We start from the raw sequence: 16,464 nt of genomic DNA on the forward strand, positions 1-16,464 counted from the left end.
GGATAGGTTCTAAGAATTCTATTAACTACACTGGAGATACAGAGGTAGAGACGAAGCGGGGGTGGGAGACAAGAGATCTCCCAGTCCCATTTTAGGTGACACAGATTTCACAGGCTTTTCTGGGATTCAATTCTCTTAGAAGAGTGAAAAGATGGCTCTGATTATGCTTAATTAAGGCCTCTCCCAGCTCTAAATTTCTGGGATGGGAAAAAGCAAGATAAAGAGCTGTCAACGTTCACAAGCATTAATTCGCACTTCCCTTTAATCTTTCCTGTCATCTGCACCTCTCTACCTCAGATTACTTTCTTTCTATTTATTTTCTACCTTTGATAGGCAGCTTTCTAAGTGCTGCTTTACAGACTTCTCCCGTATATCAGGACTGGGGAAATGACCCTCATCGCCGGCGTAGGCAAGCAGGGTAGGGACTTCGGGTTCCCCGACCACTTTTGTGGGTAAGCTGGAGTCCTCCCAGGAAATAGTGAGTTCGCCGGCTACGTTTCCTGAAGCATTCCTTCTATAAACGAAAAGGTCGAGGCCTGGGGGTAACCAAGGTGGGAGTCTTACGTTTGCACCCGTCTCACCTCGAGCATCCTGCTTCTGGTTGGCTCTACACGAGACACAGGACAGCGCCGAGATATCGAAGTACTGGTTGTGGCTGCATGTCTCTGGCTGCTGGAAAGGAAAGGAGAAAGTCGGAGCCTGTGAGACGCGAGGGAGGACCAACATGAGGAAAGTAGTCAGAGCCCTAGCAGTTAAAACAGACCAAGCCGCCATTGTCGCCCCAGGCCCAGCAAGCGTTTCCATGGTGCTGAGACCCGAGACTGCGCAGTCTCCACTGCCCCGTCAGCCTCTGCGGTAACTCCGCTGAGCTGATTGGACAACACGGGTTCCAGAAATCCTTGCCAGCACGCCCTAGTTGCTAGGTTACCAAACCCGCGGGAAGGTGGCTGGTTTGTTGCCATTGAACTATCTAAAAGGTTCACGGTCACTGGCAGAGCAAGGAAAACGTTGGAGTCAAACGGCTGTTTAAAAGGTATATTTTTAAAGCTCTGTGATTCAGTCTTACTAGGACGTGAAATCAATGGGGAGGGGCTGGAAGCAATATCACACCAAAGAAAATATACAATATATAACATTAAAGGTATTTTTTCGCCTGGAGTGATGGTTCACTTCTGTATCCTAGCACTAGGAAGGCTGAAGCAGGAGTATCGCTGTGAGTTTGAGGCCGGCCTGGGGGATATAGTGAACTACATAGCGAGACCCTGTCTCCAAAAAACAAACAAAATCCCAAACTGTGTGTGTGTGTGTGTGTGTGTGTGTGTGTGTGTGTGGTTTCATGATACTTAAATAATTACATCAGAATTTATCCAGTTTAGTTTTCACGTCATAGAAGAAATGTCATATATTTTACAAATTTTCAAAAAAGCACTTTGAAGGCTAGGGGAACGCTCAGTGGTAGAGATTGCCTAGCATGCCCGAGCCCTGGATCCAATCCCCGGTACAGCAAAACAAACAGACCTCCATAGATTTAGAATATGTAATGGTGGAGGATTACCATGGGTCAAGAACTGGAAAAATGAAAACATTTTCCTTTTTTTTAACTTTCATTGTTTTGAGCATAGAAAATTATAAATTATGTATATAAAATAAGATCACCTCGATTGTTTTAAAATCAAATTTACACATACATAGATATTGTTTTTCAAGTAGACATCCTTGGAGACTGTTAGCTCCAACATGTTTTAGAATTACATTCATAGCCAGTTAATGGACACAAAAAGAAAACAATGTTTAAGTCTTACTTTGTTTTAATTTTGTTCTGCAGCCATCACATTTTTTCTCTTTCTTCCCCGTGAAATCACCTGTTATATTTTTTAAGCTACCTTATTTATCAGGAGTAACTTGAAAAGGCTTTTTGCTGTCTTTAAAAAGTGCAAATTTTGTAATAATGTGATTTTTCTCTGTTAAGGAGTGTATATTCTCAATGCATCTGGAAAGTGCATCTAAGGAAGTTGGATAAATTTAACTTTAGCACTGGGTGTGGTGGGGCATGCCTGTAATCCTAGCACTAGGGAGGCTGAGGCAGGAGGATCGCTGTGAGTTCGAGACCAGCCTGGACTACATAGTGAGTTCCAGGTCAGTCTTGACTACATAGTGAGACCCTGTCTCAAAAAAAAAAAGAAAAAGAAAAATAATTTAACTTTAGCCACCATTAGGCCTTCCTCAAAAGACCAACACTGGTCCAATCACTAGTATCTATGATACAACAAGTGTATTTTCTGAAAGTTATTCTTAAAAGAGAAATTCTAAAAAATGTTTTTGAGTAATGTGTTGTTGAGTGGAAATTTAAAAGAAATAATTTATCTTTATGGATTAAAAAATATATGACCATATAACTGTAGTCTTTCTTGATGAAATGTTGTACTACTATACACTCTGTGGCAAGGATCAGGATATTTACTTACTGCTTACTATGTTATTAAGCAATTAGAAAGAGCACACATTTATGTATGTGTGTGTGTGTGTGTGTCCCTCCCACACTCTTTACTGTACTAGGTGCTTGGCAACGTTAGCCTTAACTCTTCATAACAACGTTTTGAGAAAGTATTATACCTTATTTAGAAAAATAAGAGAATATAAAAAATAAACTTTAGGAAGTTTTGTAACTAAATTTATCTTATTCTGGCCAACTTCAAAACTAGTCATTTTTCACTGCAGTAAGTGGTTCTTTTATATCAATAGAAATAGAAGAATTTTGACATGTTCTACAAGTGTACTTTTCAGTGCATTACAAGTCATATACTATGAAATTTTAATTGTCTGAGGTCTTTGGACACCACATCTTACAAAAAGTGGCCCCAGGAGCTGGAGACTTTTATCTACAGTAGAAAGACTAGAAACAAACAAATATGTTTAAATTTGAGATAACTGTAGGTTCATTTGTGTAAACTGCCTACCAAGATAGCAGAAAAGAATGTTAGTTAAAGCTTTTAAGCATACATTTGAGACAGTATCAGAGGGTGTGTGTGTGTGTGTGTGTGTGTGTGTGTGTGTGTGTAAGTAACCAAAGTGCAGGTAGTTTAAGCCAGTTCATAAGTTCAAACAAAAACAAACATAAACCTGGAGGCTGTTGATGTTTCTTCAGTGATACTAGGTAGTTATCTCTGCAGTTCTTATGGCTCTTCTTTCTTATTGCAGTGTGACTTCCATATACCAGATAGCAACATTCCTATCTCAAACTGAACCAGAAATGTTTCTTCTGTTTTCTTAAGAAAGCAAATTCTTTATACCATGTATTGTATACATGGTCTTTACATGCAGTTTCATTATTGTCAACAACCTGATGAACAGGGAATATAATTATTTTCATTTATCAAGATTAGAAATGTCTGAGGCCGTATTCTTAAGTGAATAAATAGGACACACATGTATAAATACCACATCGTTTCTCTGGTATGAAAAACTAAAAGTGTAAATAAGGATTGAAATGTATAATTGATAATATGAAATAGGGTACAGTTTCATTACACTGGTTGGAGTAGAAGAAAATCATACAGCAGTAATGAGAAAAAGCAGGTGCCAGATAAAAACTATTTTGAGAATTTTGGCTTTGAAAGGAAAATAATAGCAGTGAATTAGCATAATAGTTCACATTTTTTAAGGATAAGAGGTAATATAATGTCTGTAGGCAAAGAGGTACTGATGAATAAGGAGAGATTAAAAATAAAGAGAAATAACTGATTTTTGTCTTGATTAGGAAGGTGTCAATGACTGAGATGAAGGAGAGGAGGTCCTTTTCAGGGGAAAAATAATTCTTAGCATCTGAGAGAAAAGAGAGATCACCGAGGCTATAAAGAAATCCACAGTAAAAGCAGAGACGTGAAACATGATCAGTTGTTTTAGTAAGTAATATGGATAACTGTAGGAGATATTTTGAAAAGACGGTGAATAATTGGACGGGAAATCATTTGGTGATGAAAACTTGGGTAGTAAATCTATCTTGCATCTAATTCTAAATTATTTTGGAGGGGGAACAGGTAAGGGGAAGGGAGAGGGAAGGCCTAGGTTAGAGATGGCGGTTTGAGGAGATAAGTTTGATAGCCTACTAAGACAGCGAACTGTAGCAGAAAATAAGTTTCTAAGTCTAATGCTTGACAAGGAGGTTGGGAACAGAAATCTGTAGCTGTTCCAATGGCAACTGTGTTCAGAATCTTCAAACGAAATTGAGAGGTCTAATTACTCAGAATGTAGTTCATTTGTGTGTGGTGGGGGTTCAGTCACTTTTGAGACACTTACGGAGCACTCCAATGACATAGACTTGTCAAAAAGAAGAGTGCTTCCCCCTCAGGGACCTCACAGTGTAATAGAGAAGCAGATATAGAAACAGATCATTAAAATGTGTTGGGGTAACTTCTCTAGTGGAGACCATAGAACTGGAAGATCAGTAGAAAGGTCACAGAGGGGGAAATATTGTAGGAGAAGATAGGCAGGTCCATATGGATAAAGCCAGGGGCATGAGCACATTGGTGAGTGACATGTACTTCAGTTTCCCTGGTGTATAGGTTATGCCTGGCCAGTGACAGGAGAAAAGGTTGGAAAGACATGAAGGAATAAAAATGAAGGCTTTTAATGCCCACATTTGTCTACTGTGGGTTCAAGCTTAAGATTTTAAACAAGGGAATAATACGAACTTTATACTTTAGAAAGTATCCCAGGGGAAAGTATATGGAAATTTCTAAAGAAAATCTTAAACAAAGTAAGCAAAGTAAGCTGTCCTTGTTGATGCTGAAAGTCTAGGGATGGTGGCCAAAAATAGTCTGATACTAAAAGCGTTCACTAGGGTGGGTAGTACTGCAGTTAAGTGAAAACATCTGGGAAGCTATTAGACTTGTTCAGACAGCCACAGAATGGCCGTAGATCTGTGTGGTAGTTTCAGGGTCTACTATTGTGCTTTTCCAGAAACAGTTTTCTCTATGTTCTCAAGACTCATCAGATTTTGATGATGACACACTAAATGTACTGAAACTGTTCAATAACAAGGATACCATGTGGTTATATCCAAATTTCCTTGATCTGATTTTTTTTTTATTATAATGGTATGGTCATCTAAGAAAGGCAGGGAGTAGACTTGAAAGACATTCACTGGATTGTTCTATGTGGAGAAAGTCTGTGACCAGGAGTATGGTCAGCCCAGAACAAAGAGGGAGGTCTTGAGTAACTGGTAATGCCTATCATCCTGTTTAAGGGACAGGATAATAGCTGAGTATACTTTGGCCAGATGAGTACCACAATAAGAGCTCACCAGAGCTGTCATTTTTGTTAGAATGGATGAGAATGCCTACAGATAGCCTTAACTGAGGATCACCTTTTGAGATTAGGTAACTACTTGTTCCCTTTCCATGCTTACCAAACAGCTGATAATTTGACTTCATATAGAAGGCATATACAGACCAGGAAAGTGTTAGTCAGCTTCAGTTGACCTCAGGTTTGCTTTGCTAATGTTTCTTCTTGTGCATAAATACTGGTAACACTGATATTGTGGAGTATTGCTGTGCATGTTCTTTTAAAGGGAATCTGCCTTGGGTTCAGAATCTTCTTTCTGGAAGTAAAGAGTAAGGGTTCAGTTCCAGAGTTTATGTTGTACTACAGTATTTATGTGACCTTGGGCAAGCTATGTAATTTTCTATACCTCAGTTTCCCTTATCTGTAAAATAGGAAAAGCAGTCATAAGACTAAAATAATGCACAAAATGTGGCACACAGTAAATCCTCAATAAATGTTAGCTTTTTAGGCCGGGTTCCTCAGCATACAAGTCCAGGATCAACCTGTGGATTAGCAAGGTAAATCGTGCCTACTCTAGGAATCTAGGACCCACATTTAACATCTGTTGTTTCTGCCTTGATGTCTGAAACAAATCACTAATTCTGTAGTTTCAGATACTTACATTACCAACATTTACATTCCCACAACCCGAAGAAGTGGGTACTACTATTATTCCCATTTTAGGCAAGAAAACTGAGGCACAGAGAGGCTAATTTTTTGCTCAAATGAGTAAAAGATGGCCCTAATTCTGGGTAGCATTTTTATTTATTTTTTGTTCATTTGTTAAACTTTCTCTTCTTACAGTCATATTAAGGAATCAATATTTTGCTGTTAAAATGATATAGGTCATACAATATAGGGATGATATATGGACCTCCAAATAATCCAAATAACATGAAGGAAATATTATAACTCCCAACCTGCTAAATGTCCAATATGCAGAGTTTGTGTTCTCTAAAATCGAATAATGAATTCTAGGAACAGCAGAAGTTAAGAGTAGGAATTATTGAGAGAAAGATAGCTTCTGTCTAGGAGAGACAGACATCTGGCCAGACAGTGAGTTGCCCACCGACTGGGTTTCTCAAAGGAGCTTTATAGATCAAATCTACCAGGTGAGGCAGTACAGGTGGGATGAAGCTATAGTCAACTAATAAGATTACGAGTATAGTCACTTAGATAATATTGATTAAATGGGGATCAAATGGGGAAGCAAGTCACACAGCAAGAGTACTTTCCAGAAAGGAATGGGCTATGGAGTTTTTAGTTCCCCACCCAAGATGATGGAGGCCTATTTAGAATATCAATTACTGCTATTTATCTTTAGGGCAAGTATGTAGGTGTGGTCCAGCCTTTTTATCTTGAAGTCTGGCCTTCAGAGTAAGCACCTCCAGCCACAGTTGTGTTGTGTTCTTATCTTCTCCTCTGACTTCAAGGGCCCAGCCCTAGTTGACTGCCTGTAATATTTCTAATTTAGCTGCCTACAATAAAAGGAGGACTCCAAACTTTTTTTTCTCTTATCTGTAACATCTCACAAATGTGGTTTCTGCTTTTTTTGGTGAGTTTTGAGTCTATGCATAATTGCAGTGTTGCCTAACATGGTGGACTGCTTTCTTACTTGTATATAATAAAAGGATATATAAGGTTATTCCCTAACTACTATGCGGCACTCATCACAGCACATGCCTATAATTGATTTTCCTTTTTCAATTTTCAGGCCTGGTCCATGTGTTCTCTTGTTTCAAAAGTCCAGAGATTGAAGCCACAAATTTATGAAGGTAATACACAAAGTTATTAATGCCTGTAAGATTGATAAACATACATTTATTAAGCTCCTAGGTATTGGCACCCTACCTGGTAAACATCTAAGACAATGAAATTTAACCTTGCCGTGGAAGACAATGAAATTTAACCTTGCCTGGGGCTTTTAGTTTACAAGAATTTTTCAGAAAATGCTTACTCCACACAGTGATTACAGCACTGAAAAAGAAATCCATTTTCATTTTTTCAAATCGTTCTTCAACTTCTGAAAAACGCGAACGTTTGTTCTGTGTACTTTAACTTATCTACTGCAGATTTTAACTACAACAACCAGTTGACTCCTAACTGGGCCTTTGAAGCGCACCTCCAGATCGAGGCTCCCGGGTTGGCTACCACCTGGGCACGCGCAGAAGCTCAGCCAATCCAGAGCGCCGCCTCCCTTCTCCTAACCACGGCCCCTGGGCGAACGGGCGCGTGCGCGGCCGAAGCGCGGGGAGTGGTGGGTTACGCTAGGAGAGCGCATGGGCGGACAAACTGTACGTCCGTTTGTCCGGACGGGAGGGGTGGGTGGGCGCCATCTTCCTCCGGGCTCGCCAAAGGCTCTAACTGTGCTGCGGTCGAGGAGTACCCAGCCCCTGGCCTGGTGTCTGGCTTGGCAGCAGCGGTGTGTGTTTCTCGCGGAGTGCGGAGCAGTTCCCCTCGGGGCGTCGGGGGTGGGGAGGGGCCGGCGGCCCGGGCGGAAGGACGGGAAAAGGCGGGGCCGGCGGCCGCTCAGCCTCCGGCGTCTCTGCTGCCGTTAGGGCGCCCTGTTTCCCCGCTAAACACTTGACTCTCCCTCTCCCGTCAGCCTCCTTGTGGTGGTGTGTGTGCGCTTCCCCGTGATCTTGACAGTGAAGAGCCCGAAGGATTTCATAGGTATTGTTTTTCTTTGCTATGTCATCGTAGTCAGTGTCGGCAGGAGGCCCGGATCTTTAGGCTTCAGAGGGGCGAAAGCGATTCAGTTAGATTCGGGGCCCGCTGACCCTATGGCGAATTAAGGTGCAGCATTTGCCCTTGGGACGGCGCTGCAGAGAGGCAGGAGGTTGGGCGGTTCTGGTTAATTTGAAGGCTGATTTTGGCCGAAGGTCTGGCGACAGCATCGGATCCTACGTAGCAACTTCGGCCTGGCGCAGAAGAAAGAAGCTCTGACCCTTGGGAGTGTGGACAAAGGCTTCGGGCCATAGAATCGATGTCTTCGGACGATTCCTGTTCGACGATGATGGATCTTAAGCGGAAAACCTGTGCCGTGTGGATTCGTCTTCATTTTGCCTTTGGTTTTTGTTTTATCCATCTACATTATAAAAGGCAGATCATCCGAAAGAATAATGTTGGACTGGGGTAGGTTATTTTTTGCAGGGGAAGTTCACACTTAGAATTTGAACATGCTTCATCATAACTGGGTTTCAAGACGTCACAGGCAAAGAGTAAAGGGATTCTCACCGTTTCTGGAAAATAACTTTACTTGCTAATTATTAAAGACAAATGAATCTGAGATAACTCTTAAATTCAGTCTCCCGTTTTCCTCTCAGTCTTGATTAGAATATGCACATTTCATATTGTTTCGTTAAGACGGTGAATGTGGGATTATCACTGAATAAGGACAGCAAAGTTATTTTAAATGCGCATACCCTTAAATGAGTTTTTAGGGATCCACTTCCTTTTTTCATAGTTCTAATGGAGCACTGTGTTCTTAAACTTACATAGCACCAAAAAATACATTCAAACTAGAAAAATTTTGTGGCAGGATTTGCTTTTGTGTGTGTTTGTGTTTTGCTTTTTGTGTAACATAATGTGTTAAGATTCGAAATTCTGGAAGAATTTGCTTAAGGAAATAGCATATTGGAACTATAGAAGTACCTACTCATTTTGAAAGCTAAAGCTATTCTGGATGTGTTGTTGTAGAGGGTAAGTGATACATTACTATTAGAGGGCAAAAAGGTTTATGCATTAGTTATATTTACCTTTTTAAATAGCTTTCTCAGTGGTTCCACTGCCTGCCTCTCAAGTGCAAGGACTTGAGTTCAATCCCTGGTTCAAAAAGAAAAAAATAAATAAAATGGCTTGAATTGGAATTCATGAGATTTGTGTTAACAAAACTTAGTTAAGATAGTTTTTAGTTTAGATACTTAGTTTTTATGTTAGGGAGAATATGTTACTGGAGATTTTTTTGAATTACATGTAAATTATTCCTTGAAATGTCTCTTTGCTTTGCTGTAGGTGAGCTTATGTTCTCAACGATAAATACTTTTCAAATTAAAACAATGCCTAGAATAGACAAAATAACATATGTCTTATGCTGCTTTCTAAGATATTTGAAAAGTTAAAAAAATAGCTAAGACGGTTTACATGAGAGTTGTGAGTTTTAAGATGCAGGAGTATTCCAGGAGCCACTTAAAGTTTTTGTTGAAGTGTTAGGTGTGGATATTGGTTTGTGAAAAAATTAAGTTTAAACTTTTTTTGGGTAGCTTGCAGATATTTTTTGGATGTCACTTGATGCTTTTGATAGTTTAGTTTTTAGTTTAATCTGTGGACCTTTTCTAAAAGAAAAACTTCAAACCTCAAGGAGTATGCCTTCAGACTCCACTTTGTAGAACTGTGGTATTAGTTGTGAATGGTGAACTAAAGCACCATTTATTTGCAGCATTAAAAACATACTAATTATTGTTTTGGCAGGTCTCAATTATTTTATAGGACTTTTCTTACATATTGTTAGCTTGAGTATCCATGAAAGTATTTCAATGGAAGTTTTCTTTAAAAAAATACTACATTGCATTTTTCTGTAGTTAATGTTGGTAATGCCGGTGTTCCATGTTGACGAATTTTAACTGTATTTGCACTTCTCTACGTTGTTATTTGGATTTCTTCAGTTGAGTGCAGTATAGTTTGGCATCATAAGAATCTCTATCTAAAACATTCTGTGGTTTGCTTGGGATGAATTACTGTTTTAAAAGTATCAGATGAAGAGTAGTGTTGAGATTTGATTTTAGGGGTATTGTAATACTTGGCTTAATTGTACTGGAGTCATGAAATTTGGTTCAGTGTTGGGAATATTGAGAATTTAAAATTGAATGCAAATGGTAGCCACTGGCTTAGATTTGTTGCTTAAAAATTGGAATTTTTATGTATTGGAATTTCAAGCTTTGATGTTTTTAATTCATTGAGGCATTTTGAATGGTTGCTTTGTTAATATGATATGGTCTTATATTTTGAAAAGGAGGAAACTGGAAAGAGTTGGATGTAAATATGAACTAGCTGTATGGATTTTCTAGGAAGGAAGTTTTGGAAGGTCTTTCTAAATATATACCTGGTGTGTTTAAGTGGATATTTAATCGTGAAACTTTTGAAAAGGATGTAAAAGTTCTGTACATAAACAAAATGCATAGACCTTAAGAGAATTCAATGAGCTTTGATAAATTTATACATACATTTATGCACCACAACAGTATTCAGAGTGCATAACGTTTCCCTCTAGGCCTTTTCTTCGTGCTGCTTCCAATAAGGAGTAGTATCATTTCAGCACTTTTAAAGTTTTTTAATACTTTGCAGATGTCTACTTGGATTTTGTACTTCCTTTTTGCAGAAGGATAATGGATTTCCTCTTGGATCAAAGAAGACTATTTTGTAATGCCTGTAATTGTGGATCTTAAGTTGCTTCATTTTTGATAGGTAATTCTGAAATGAATATCCTAATCGAGTATTGAGATAATTACAGGGTTCAAAGATTAATTATATTTCATTTTCTTTCCACAGTTAAGTTGCTTTTACAGAATTAACAGGTCTCCAAGAAATAAAAAGAAAAGGTAAGACATCCAGAGCTTAAGGCTTTTCACAGAGGCTTGACAAAAATCAGATGGATTAGTATATCCTGGTACTCATGGCTTTTGTTCTTTATGTCTGGCCAGTGATGCACTAGTGATAGGCAACTTAATATGAACAGAAATGATATACTGACCATAGATGGCTTTTCTAAATTTGTAAATTTTATTGTGGTTGGTAAAAAGACTTTAATCTCATTTATGTTTCAGTAAGATACATGTTTTAAATGAGTCTGAAAGTAGTTTGGTCTTGTTGTGAAGCAGCATTTGGCAGATTTACAAAGGAAGATTTGATATTTTTGATGTTCCTTATTGTATAGAATGGGTGATATGAAATGTTTTTCAGGGTAGTTGGTTTATTTGTATATTTAGATGGGAGAAAGCTTATTCTTTGTTTTCTTTAAGAATTAGATAAGATCACTATTTTTGTGTACTTGTATCTTGTTTTCATTTATAAATGCTGAAGGAAGCAGGAACCAAATAATTATTAAGCTTAGTTTGGGCTATGGTACTTCAAAAATAAGACTTGCTATTATGTGTACCTTTTTGTCTGCAGGTCATTATTGCTGTGGTTTGAGCTCAGCATGGCTGTAGTCATCCGTTTACTGGGGCTTCCTTTTATTGCGGGGCCAGTGGATATTCGTCACTTCTTCACGGGATTGACTATTCCTGATGGAGGAGTGCATATAATTGGAGGGGATATTGGGGAGGCTTTTATTATTTTTGCAACAGATGAAGATGCAAGACGTGCCATAAGTCGCTCAGGAGGGTTTATCAAGGATTCATCTGTAGAACTGTTTCTTAGTAGCAAGGCAGAAATGCAGAAGACTATAGACATGAAACGAACTGATCGTATAGGAAGAGGGCGACCTGGATCTGGGGCATCAGGGGTTGGCAGCCTATCTAATTATATTGAGGCCATGAAAGAAGATGAAAATAATTCTGGATATGGCTCTTCAGTTAACCAAGATGCTGGGTTTCACACTAATGGTACAGGACTTGATGATGTAAGGCCAAGAAAGACAAGGCCATCAAAGGCCGAGAATCCTTATTTATTTCTACGAGGTTTGCCTTACTTAGTAAATGAAGATGATGTACGTGTCTTTTTTTCTGGTTTGTGTGTGGATGGAGTAATTTTCTTAAAACATCATGATGGCCGAAATAATGGTGATGCCATAGTAAAATTTGCTTCATGTATTGATGCTTCAGGAGGTCTTAAATGTCATAGAAGTTTTATGGGTTCAAGATTTATAGAAGTAATGCAGGGCTCAGAACAACAGTGGATTGAGTTTGGTGGAGACGCGGTTAAAAAGGGTGAAATTTCTATGAGAGCTGAAGGACATTCTCCTCCAAGAGGAGTTAATGATAGACATTTTCGAAAACGGTCTCATTCAAAATCTCCCAGAAGAACACGTTCTCGTTCCCCTGTTGGATTTTATGTTCACTTAAAAAATCTGTCCTTAAATGTTAGCAAAAGAGATTTAAGAAGTTTCTTTAGAGATATTGATCTGACTAATGAACAAATTAGGTTCTTATATAAAGATGAAAAAAGAACAAGATACGCCTTTGTGACTTTCAAGACTCTGAAAGACTATAATACTGCTCTGGGTTTCCATAAGACTATTTTGCAGCATCGTCCAGTTCATATTGACCCAGTTTCTAAAAAACAGATGCTGAAGTTCATTGAATGTTATGAAAAGAAGAGACTGGGGTCAATAGAGAAAGAGAGGTCTGGACATGTTTCACAAAAATACTCTCAAGAAGGCTACTCTGGCCAGAAGCTGTGCATATATATAAGAAATTTTCCATTTGATGTTACAAAAGTTGAAGTGCAGAAATTCTTTGCAGACTTTTCTCTTGCTGAAGATGACATTTACCTGCTTTATGATGACAAAGGAGTTGGTCTGGGAGAAGCATTGGTAAAATTTAAATCAGAAGAACAGGCCATGAAAGCTGAACGTTTAAACCGACGAAGATTCTTAGGAACAGAGGTATTATTGAGACTTATATCTGAGGCACAGATACAGGAATTTGGTGTAAATTTTCCCTTGATGTCTACTGAGAAAATGCAAGCCCGTTCACAGTCACATGATATAGATGACCATTCCCATTTGTTTGAGTCAAAAGATCTATCAGTTTACTCAGTTGGCCCTTCTGAAAATTTTAGTTATCAGCTAGAGGATTTGAGGCAACAGGATAACTTCAAGCATCCCCAGGGATATTTCCGACACCCTGATAGACGCCCTCCAGAAGACTTCCGGCACTCTCCAGAGGACTTCAGATTCCTTTCGGATGACTTCAGGAGATCCCCAGAGAGCTTTAGGCACTCTCGGGAGAAGCACTTCAGACGGCCTTCTGAAGATGACTTCAGGCACCCTCGGGAGGATGACTGGAGAAGGCCTCTTGATGATTGGAGGTGGCCACCGGAGGAGGATTTTAGGCAGCCCCCTGAGGAGGACTTCAGGAGGTCCCTTGAGGGAGATTTCAGAGGGCCACCAGAGGAGGATTTCAGGCGCCCTTGGAAGGAGGACTTCAGGTGCCCTCCAGATGATGACTTCAGGCACCTTAGGGAGGAGGACTTCAGGAAGCTCCCCCAGGAGGATTTCAGGCATTCTCCTGAAGAAGATTTCAGGCGGTCACCCATGGAACATATAAGACGGCTGCCCCAGGATCACTTCCGACGACCACCATCAGAACACCTCAGAAGGCCCCCTCCTGAACATTTTAGACAGCCACCCCCAGAGTATTTCCGACGGCCACCCCAGGAGCACTTCCGGCGACCGCCCCAGGAGCATTTCAGGCGTTCCCGAGAGGATGATTTCAGGCATATGCCAGATGAAGACTTCAGGGGCCCTCTGGATGAAGACTTTAGGCACCCTCCTGATGAGGACTTCAGGAGCTCCCAGGAAGAAGATTTTAGATGCCCTTCTGATGAGGACTTTAGGCAGCTCCCTGAGGAAGAAGACCTTAGAGAAGTTCCAGAGGAGGATCCTAGACTTCCTGACAATTTGAGACCTTCTGGTGAGGATTTTAGGAGCCCACCTGAGGATTTTAGGAGTCATCGTCCTTTCATGAATTTTGGTCGCCCAGAAGGTGGCAAGTTTGATTTTGGAAAGCGTAATATGGGAGGTTTTCCTGAGGGTAGATTTATGCCTGATCCCAAATTAAATTGTGGTTCAGGTAGAGTAACTCCTGTTAAGATAATGAATCTTCCATTTAAAGCAAATGTAAATGAAATTTTAGATTTCTTTCATGGTTACAGAATCATACCTGACTCAGTTTCAATACAGTATAATGAGCAAGGTTTACCTACAGGGGAAGCCATTGTTGCTATGATCAACTATAACGAAGCTATGGCTGCTATTAAAGATCTTAACGATAGGCCAGTTGGTCCGAGGAAGGTTAAGCTAATCTTGCTTTAGAGAGCATTTCTAAGTTCACTTACCATCCCACAGTATTGATGCAGTAAAATGCATTTTTTAAAAAGTGTTATTTTTAAATGTTTATTTTGACTTGTGAATAGAAAAACTGTAAATAGAATGTGCATTTAGTTTTCTTTTGCTTACAAATGGCCATTCATTATTTTTCCCCTAATTTAAAATTACATATGCTGTATTTTTCTTTATTAAGGCATTGGGAACTAATTCCCTGAGTTCCTTAATTTTTGTTTCTGTTATGGGTAAACCTCAAAGACTTGTTAGAGTTGTATTTGGGGAAGAAACATTTTATATTCCTTTTTATTTCTTTATGTAGTCAAAACCTTTTACTTAAACTGTATAAGAAAATGGTCAGGAGCCGATTGTTGAGGTTTGGCATTTTCATTGCTATCTGCTTGCAGAATTAATGCCCTCTTGTCTGAGATATTACTTGTGTTAAGATCTGTTAATTATAAATAGTCAAAATGGACAGACTGTGAACTTTTGAAATTTTGTAAAAAGCTGAGGAAATTCTTAGTTTTCATGTTCATAACTGCAAAATTTTACAAAAATAAAAAATTGCAACTGAATAGACTTAATTAACTTGTATTTGTATGAAAAGAAAAAATTGCAGCTGGGTATTAAGTTTTTCAACAATACATTAAACTAAATTTATAATGGGAGGGACTATTCTGTCATCATAATGTATAGTTACATGGAATCTTCAACATTTTAGTAACCAGGTAATGCAAAATTTCAAAACCTTAAGAATGCAGTTATGGGTGTGGGCAGACTCAGGCTTATGCTGGGAAGAATGTGACAAGTGGATATAGTTTGCTTTTCTAGGAGTTTACCCATGAGTTTTATAATTTGTTATGCTTATGATTAAGTTCTTAGGAGATTTTAGCATCAAATCTGTAAATACTGGATTAGATTTTCTTTATTCAGTCATATAAATGGTTCACATTTATGAGGCACTATGTGCTAGGCACTATAAGTGCTTCATATGTATGATCTCAGTGTTTGCTAAGCAGTGAAGGACTTACTAACTTCTGTTTCACATATGAGATAATGAAGTTTTGGAGAAGTGAAGCAACTTGCCTTCAGTCACAGTTGTTATGGAGGCAATTTCAAGCCTCCTAAAAGTCCACTTTCTCCTGTTCATGCTGATAATACTGCCTCACTTTATTAAAGGTGTTTTCAATGAAGACCATGCTAAAAATATATTCAGGGGTAAATGATAACTTTCTTACCTTTATTCTCACTTTAAAATCCACCATTCAGAGAAGTAAAACAAGGGTGCTCAAACATTGTTAAAAGGTGACTTTTAAAAGTTTTTATATTGCCAAGGTTTCTCCAGGGATACATTAGATATTGGCTTAGAATTCAGAGTTCATTTTATATCCAACATGATTGGATTTTGGCCGTCTGTAGTTTGCATAGAACATATATTTTTCCTCAATTCTTTGATTCATAGATTCCTCACACTGAGTTAGAGTAAACCATTTTTTTTTCCTTTTTGAGAATGGTGTCTTGCTAATTTGCTTAGGCTGGGCTCAAATTTGTTAGCCTTCTGTCTCAGCCTCCCAGAGTACTGGGTTATAGGTTTATACTACCAGGTCTGGCTTAAAAGTGAAATTATTTGGTAATTCCAGTCACTTAGTAATAGGAGATTGCTGAAGTAAAATACTTTGTTGGTACTTAATGCTATAAGTATTTTTTAAATTTAAATTTTTTTTTTTTGGTAGGGGGAATTGAACTCAGGACTTTATGCTTGCAAGTCAGGTGTGCTGCTGCTGAGCTAAATCCCTGGCCCTATAATAAGTATCTTAACTTTTAAGTGAAATCTAAAAGAAGCCTACTTCAATTTTTTTGTTTTTGTTTATTTTCTAGTCAGTATACTGCTTACCTAGTAGGAGTAAACTGGTATATATTTGGTTCTAAAAAACACCTCATTATGGATCTTTAGTAAATTTAAGGTCGGAGAATGATAAGCTTTGGAATATAATTGTTTCACATTTAATTGAGATAGGAAAAATAGGTAAGAGTAAGGGAGAAATTGGTGCTGCAGAGTTAGTTTGAGCTGAGTAAAAACTTTAAAATAAACAAAATAC

General features: G+C 38.7%; 2 protein-coding genes across 11 annotated transcripts in view; one reads left to right on the forward strand and one right to left on the reverse strand.

The window, feature by feature from the left end:
• The window catches only part of Tmem67 (transmembrane protein 67), a 78,471-nt gene extending 77,634 nt beyond the window's left edge, over positions 1-837 (reverse strand). For all 4 annotated transcript variants that reach the window (XR_779301.3, XM_010619629.3, XM_010619627.3 and 1 more), the window contains exon 1: positions 582-837. Coding sequence is in view for 3 of the 4 variants with exons in the window: in XM_010619629.3 (XP_010617931.1) it covers positions 582-804 (223 nt within the window). In the remaining variant the exon portion in view is untranslated. The remainder of the gene's footprint in view (positions 1-581) is intronic.
• Positions 838-933: 96 nt separating this feature from the next.
• Rbm12b (RNA binding motif protein 12B) lies at positions 934-16,111 on the forward strand. 7 transcript variants are annotated; one of them, XM_010619632.3, is made up of 5 exons: positions 934-1,033; positions 3,758-3,902; positions 7,037-7,097; positions 10,870-10,919; positions 11,491-16,111. In XM_010619632.3, exons 3-5 carry the CDS (start codon positions 7,092-7,094, stop codon positions 14,354-14,356), a joined length of 2,922 nt encoding a protein of 973 aa, XP_010617934.1. In that variant the 5' UTR covers positions 934-1,033; positions 3,758-3,902; positions 7,037-7,091; the 3' UTR covers positions 14,357-16,111. The 7 variants fall into 7 exon arrangements, with proteins under 7 accessions (XP_010617934.1, XP_010617936.1, XP_010617940.1 ...); XM_010619634.3 differs by lacking the exon at positions 3,758-3,902; XM_010619638.3 differs by lacking the exons at positions 934-1,033; positions 3,758-3,902; positions 7,037-7,097 and adding exons at positions 7,628-7,995; positions 10,666-10,785.
• The last annotated feature ends 353 nt before the right edge of the window (positions 16,112-16,464 follow it).

This window comes from Fukomys damarensis, unplaced genomic scaffold (assembly GCF_012274545.1).
Source record: "Fukomys damarensis isolate Sample0158 unplaced genomic scaffold, DMR_v1.0_HiC HiC_scaffold_5, whole genome shotgun sequence".
Classification (NCBI taxonomy): domain Eukaryota; kingdom Metazoa; phylum Chordata; class Mammalia; order Rodentia; family Bathyergidae; genus Fukomys; species Fukomys damarensis.

Bases quoted from the DNA above. Each gene is read 5' to 3' on its own strand.
- Rbm12b (XM_010619632.3), top strand. The intron at 10,920-11,490 runs GTAAGACATCCA...TTTTGTCTGCAG, and splicing joins CCAAGAAATAAAAAGAAAAG to GTCATTATTGCTGTGGTTTG.